Source organism: Nerophis ophidion, linkage group LG14 (assembly GCF_033978795.1).
Source record: "Nerophis ophidion isolate RoL-2023_Sa linkage group LG14, RoL_Noph_v1.0, whole genome shotgun sequence".
Classification (NCBI taxonomy): domain Eukaryota; kingdom Metazoa; phylum Chordata; class Actinopteri; order Syngnathiformes; family Syngnathidae; genus Nerophis; species Nerophis ophidion.
Genome location: NC_084624.1, coordinates 12317952 through 12324984, shown reverse-complemented (window position 1 = coordinate 12324984; position 7033 = coordinate 12317952). Strand labels below are relative to the sequence as shown.

Genomic DNA, 7033 nt, shown 5'->3' with positions numbered 1-7033 from the left:
AGAGAATCAATTTTCAGGTGTCTTTTTGCAGCTGCTTCTCGGTCAAACACACCATCAGCAGCTTTTCTATATTTTTAATGGATTAATGTCCGCAATCTGCTACGGAAATTGGCAGTCGGGTCTTTAAATGTTGTGTTTCATGCTGGCAGGAGACGTGACCCCAATGTGTAGAGAGGGCAGGTTATGTGCAAGTAAAAGGTCCTTTTATAAGTAAAGTGAAGTGAATTATATTTATATAGCGCTTTTCTCTAGTGACTCAAAGTGCTTTACATAGTGAAACCCAATATTTAAGTTACATGTAAACCAGTGTGGGTGGCACTGGGAGCAGGTGGGTAAAGTGTCTTGCCCAAGGACACAACGGCAGTGACTAGGATGACGGAAGCGGGAATCGAACCTGTAACCCTCAAGTTGCTGGCACTGCCACTCTACGAACACAATGGTGTGGAACGGCACAGAAATGAGCTAAAGTGACAAAAGTGACATCCTCATTGTTACCGAAGGACATGATGGACTTTTTGTTCTGTCCAAACTAATCGCACCTTATGGCCGTCTTCTTCTCAGCGGCGTTCTGGTCCGCCCTCGGTGGCAAGAAGGAATACCAGACCTCCAAGACTCTGCAGAATGTGGTCAAACCGCCGCGTCTGTTTGGCTGTTCCAACAAAACGGGAAGGCTCATCGTAAGTAAAATGATAAAAGTCCGGAGAGAGTTTTTGTGGAGGATTTGATGCGTTCACTTTGCTGCTTCAAGGTGGAAGAAGTGCCAGGAGACTTCACCCAGTCTGACTTGGCCACTGATGATGTCATGATCCTGGACACCTGGAGCCAAGTAAGACCTGAACATGGAAACTAATTTCCCTTTGCTCTTGTATGGAAGGTAAAATGGGACGAATAAATAATGACTTAAATGTGTCACTAAATATGTACCATTGGAATTAAATACAAACATGTGTTATTAAATGTAAAAGTGCATGTATTTGTTAAATAATTTAATAATATATTGCAATATTCAATCAATTTAACCATTGTAATCAATTATTCAACATGTTTTCTCATATTTCATCGTTACATTTAAGTATTTCATTATTTATTTAATTATTTCCGCGAGAGGGACAAGCAGTAGAAAAAGGATGGACGGCATGAACCTGTATGTCAGCGCTTCATGAATTTATTTTGTCTGTCAAACTCATCCATCAAAGTCATATTCTACTGCTTGTCCCTTTTGTTTTTATATATACTGTGTGTGTATGTATATATATATATATATACACATTTTTTACCTCTTATATAAATATATTTATATAAAGATAGATGTATAAATATATATTTATACGCACATGTACATATATATGTAGAAATATATACATACATGCATATATGTATATATATACATATATGTATGTATATCATCCATCCATTTCCTACCGCTTATACAAACATATTTATATAAAGATATATGTATATACAGTGGTGCAAAAAAGTATTTAGTCAGCAACCGATTGTGCAAGTTCTCCCACTTAAAATTATGTCAGAGGTCTGTAATTTTCATCATAGGTACACTTCAACTGTGAGAGACAGAATGTGAAAAAAAATCCAGGAATTCACACTGTAGGAATTTTAAAGAATTTATTTGTAAATTATGGTGGAAAATAAGTATTTGGTCAACCATTCAAAGCTCTCACTGATGTATAAACTCAACTTGTCATGTTTGGAGGAAGAAGAATACTGAGTTGCATCCCAAGAACACCATAACTACTGTGAAGCATGGGGGTGGAAACATCATGTTCTGGGGCTGTTTTTCTCCTAAGGGGACAGGACGATTGATCCGTGTTAAGGAAAGAATGAAGGGGGCCATGTATTGTCAGATTTTGAGCCAAAACCTCCTTCCATCAGTGAAAGCTTTGAATGGCTGACCAAATACTTATTTTCCACCATAATTTACAAAAAAATTATTTAAAATTCCTACAATGTGAATTTTTTTTCCACATTCTGTCTCTCACAGTTGAAGTGTACCTATGATGAAAATTACAGACCTCTGTCATCATTTTAAGTGGGAGAACTTGCACAATTGGTGGCTGACTAAATACTTTTTTGCCCCACTGTATATACATATATACATACATATCATACATATACACACACACACACACACACACACAGGTATATATATATATATATATATATATATATATATGTATATATATATATATATATATGTATATATATATATATATATATATGTATATGTATGTATATATATGTATGTATATTTACATAATGTATGTATATCAACCATCCATTTTCTACCGCTTATATAAATACATTTATATAGACATGTATAAATATATACATACACAAAACACAAACATATACACACACACATATATATATATATATATATACATATACACACACACACACACACACACACACACACACACACATATATATATATATATACACATATCCATCCATATTCTACCGATTTATTTAAAGATATATGCATAGTATATAATTTATTGAAGCGTGAAATAATTAATGAAATATTTGAAATAATTATTTACTTTATTAAATAGTTCAATGCACTTTCATATTATATAAATTAAAAACACTTTTAATAACACAAGTAAGTGTCTAATTCCAAGGGTAATTAACCAATGACATATTTAGGTCATTATTTCAAGATATATTTATTCATTTCCCCCCCATTTGACCCTCCATGCTCTTATCAAATCCGAGATGAAAAATGTGTTTTTTTTCTGGTTTCCACGCAGCTCTTTATTTGGGTCGGTAACGACGCGAACACGCAGGAAAAAGCTGGAGCTCCCAAAATAGGTTGGTTGCACACTCAGACTAGGAGCCGCTCATAGCTGGGAAAACGCTTCATGCAGCTTTAAGCAACGTTTTAAAAAACACCACAAGTTGTTTTCCTGGCATGGCGCATCGTAATCAGTGCACAAGTACACACTTTTTACAAGGGGAACTCTTTCACTGTCGGCATGAATGGCAAGACTTTCCATTCAAAACGATGATTAATACTTTACGAACAATGGGAGACCGGGCTTTCTGCGGAACGCTCTCCCTGACCACCTGAGGGCACCTCAGACTGTGGATGCTTTTAAAAAAGGCTTAAAAACCCATCTTTTTAAAAAAGGCTTTTTATAGACATGCTATTGGGCTGTTTCTAGTTTTATATTTTATTTATTTTTATTATCTTTTTTTAAATTATTATTAATATTATTACAATTTTTTTTACACTGTGGCACTTTGAGGTTGTTTACTCAACGTAAAGTGCTTTTTTTTACAAATAAAATCCATTATTATTATTATTATTATTAATACACGCTCACTGGAGCGTGTATGGTGCGTTCAAGACATTACCCATCATGCCCTTGGGCTCTAACGCAGACCATTAGTATGACATGCTGCTCTTGTGACTGCCAACGATGACGATGGCCTTTTTACTTTTCTAGCTCCAGGGGGCACATTTTGTCTTGGACTAGCTCAGACCCAAAGAGGCCAGCGACATGTGTCTGCGTGCTCTTCACTATGTTTCCGTGCACTGAAGTAGTCTGATTTCTTAAATAGTTAGTTTTTTATGTATTTGCACACCTATTTGTGAAGTCCAAGCGTCCATGCAGTCTCGATTGGTCATACGCCATGTGCCTACCGTACACTGGGGGGCGCCAATTCCTTTTTGCGCTATTAAATGAATTACTTTTTCTGTTGACATATGACTTTGGAACGGACAGTCCCATCATAATGTGTTAATGACCATTCATTCCAAACATGAACGGAAGACAATAATAAACTAAATCAGGCGGGGCCCTAAGCAGAATTTTATCTGGATGCTGTCCACCCTGATTCCTTTTTATTTGTATTTGTAAAGTTGTGAACCTTTTTTAATATTTTTTTTAAAATAAACATGATTTTAATTGTATGTATGTTTTGTACTAAAACAAATTAATGGGGAAAACATTTTAGGACTATTATATTTTTTAAATAACTATTTAAACTTCATTAACATTTTAAAACTTCCCAATTGTGTTTTGACCATGCCTCTACCCAACTATCATGCAGTTTTGGAACAACAGACAGTCCCATCATAATGTGTTAATAACCATTTAGTCCAAACATGAATGGAACTAATGCAGGCAGGGCAGAATTGTATCCCACCCATCCATCCATTTTCTACCGCTTGTATTCACGTCTAATTATTAATATGAAAAAAATATATACATTTTGTTCATTTAATTTTATGCATATTTTGTGCTAAAACCAATTCTTTGGAAAAACATTTTTAATTTTTTTTTTTTATCATGGACAATAATTACTTTAACATCATTAAAACATACATTTGGAAACTTCCCAATTGGAACAACAGACAGTCCCATCATAATGTGTTAATGACCATTTAGTCCAAACATGAATGGACCTAATGCAGGCAGGGCAGAATAGTATTAATTTGTAATTATTTTTATGAAAAAAATACATACATTTTCTTTATTTATTTTTATGCCTGTTTTGTGATAAAACTAATTCATAGGAAAATTGTATTATTATTATTATTTTTAATCGAGGAAAATAAATACTTTAACATCATTAAAAAATACATGTAGAAACTTCTCAATTGGAACAACGGACAGTCCCATCATAATGTGTTAACGACCATTTAGTCCAAACACGAATGGAACTAATGCAGGCAGGGCAGAATTGTATTCACTTTCATTATTTATATGAAAAAAACATATACATTTTGTTTATTTAATTTGATGCATATTTTGTGCTAAAACAAATTGATGGGAAAAATCTTTTTCGGATTTTATTTTATCTATTTTTTAATTGAGGAAAATAACTACTTCAACATCATTAAAACATACATTTGGAAACTTCCCAATTGGAACAATGGACAGTCCCATCATAATGTGTTAATGACAATTTAGTCCAAACATGAATGGAACTAATGCAGGCAGAATTTCATTCATTTCTAATTATTTATATGAAAAAATATTTATTATTTTGTTTATTTAATTTTATGCATGCTAAAACAAATTCAGGGGGAAAAATGTTTTAGGAATTGTTTTTTTTTTTAATTTTGAAAATATTTACTTTAACTTCATTAAAACATACATTTGGTAACTTCCCAATTGTATCAGGCCGAGTTGGCACGACGGACAGTCCCATCATAATGTGTTTATGACCGTTTATTCCACACATGAATGGAACTAATGCAGGCAAAATTTCATTCATTTCTAATTATTTATATGAAAAAATGTGTATAATTTTGTTTATTCAAATTTATGCATGCTAAAACAAATTCATGGGGAATTTTTTGTTTATTTTTTTAAATCATAGAAAATAATTACCTTAACATCATTAAAACATACATTTGGAAACTTACCAATTGTATCAGTATCAGGCAGAATTGGAGCGACGGACAGTCCCATCATAATGTGTTAATGACCATTTATTCAAAACATGAATGGAACTAATGCAGGCAGGGCAGAATTGTATTCATTTCTAATTATTTATATGAAAAAATATATATATTTTGTTTATTTAATTTTATGCATGATAAAACAAATTCATGGGGATTTTTTGTTTGTTTTTAAATCATGGAAAATAACCACTTAACATCATTAAAACATACATTTGGAAACTTCCCAATTGTATCAGTATCAGGCAGAGTTGGAATGACGGACAGTCCCATCATAATGTGTTAATGACCATTTAGTCCAAACATGAGTGGAACTAATGCAGGCAGGGCACAATTTTATTAATTTCTAATTATTAATATGAACAATATATATATTTTAGTTTATTTAATTGTATGCATGTTTTGTGCTAAAACAAATTCATGGGAAAAAAAATGTGGATTTTTTTTATTTATTTTTTTCAAATCATGGAAAATGACTACTTTAATTAACATCTTTAAAACATACATTTGGTAACTTACCAATTGTGTCAGTATCAGGTGAAGTTGGCACGATGGACAGTCCCATCATAATGTGTTTATGACCATTTATTCCACACATGAATGGAACTAATGCGAGCATTCATTTCTATTTACTTATATGAAAGTTTTTTTTTTTAAATATTTTATTTAATTTGATGAATGTTTTGTGCTAAAACATAAATAACGTGGGGATTTTTTTTTTTTTAAATAGCAGAACATAATTTTAATATGAACAAAACATTTGAAAAGGTTCCAATTGCGTCGTGTGTCCATGACTGCAAGTCATAATTTGTTCCTTTGTCCATCTCTTGCAGCGAGAGACTACGTGGACTTGGACCCAGCCGGCCGTAAGGGGCTGCCCATCACCACCATCAAGCAGGGAGCCGAGCCGCCCACCTTCACCGGCTGGTTCCATGCTTGGGACCCCAAGATGTGGGAGACAGATCCCCTGGAGAGGATCCGTGCTCGTTTCTGAGCACCAAACTCTTCGCTAACTTTGCACCTATTTAGCAGCTGTTGCCCGACATTCCCTTACCTCCAAATCCTTAAGTGCCAAAAGCCCAGCTTGCAGTCAGACTGAAGGCCGAGAGGGATCAGAGTGGTCTAGAAAAGGAGGCTTTTTTTGTATTGATTGGATCTAATAGTTGCTAATATTTCCTCGAATACTAATACTTCCTTTACATTTATGTAAAGGAAGTAGGCGAGATGCTGCAGACAGCTTTTACGTCTGGATTGTGCTACTTGGGAGAAGTTGCATGCTGCATTTTCTTTGTTGTATATGCATGCACGCATTTATCACCGTGTCCACGCTTTCAAATAAAACTCCCGCAGCTCAAATGCGTGTCGTGCAAATGTTCATCTATTTATCATTTGACTTCAACTTCTTCTTCAGATCTTGGCGCGCGCTACCTTCCACTTTTTTCACCAGATTCAAAGCGCTGCAACTTCAAAAAGTTCAGCCTACTCGGTAATCGCGGGCTATCCCTTCACAAATTCCAAAAATTCACAGATTTCCGGGACATTTTTCCTACTTGAAATGAATTGGCCATTTTTCAAACTTTCACCATTTCCACATTTTTT

The 7033-nt window shown here is 34.1% G+C and overlaps 1 protein-coding gene across 1 annotated transcript in view; it reads left to right on the top strand.

The window, feature by feature from the left end:
* Positions 1-6790, top strand: part of scinlb (scinderin like b) — a 62657-nt gene extending 55867 nt beyond the window's left edge. Inside the window, 4 exon segments of the mRNA XM_061919851.1 lie at positions 562-677; positions 749-826; positions 2772-2832; positions 6268-6790. Coding sequence (XP_061775835.1) covers positions 562-677; positions 749-826; positions 2772-2832; positions 6268-6428 — 416 coding nt within the window. The 3' untranslated portion in view covers positions 6429-6790.
* The last annotated feature ends 243 nt before the right edge of the window (positions 6791-7033 follow it).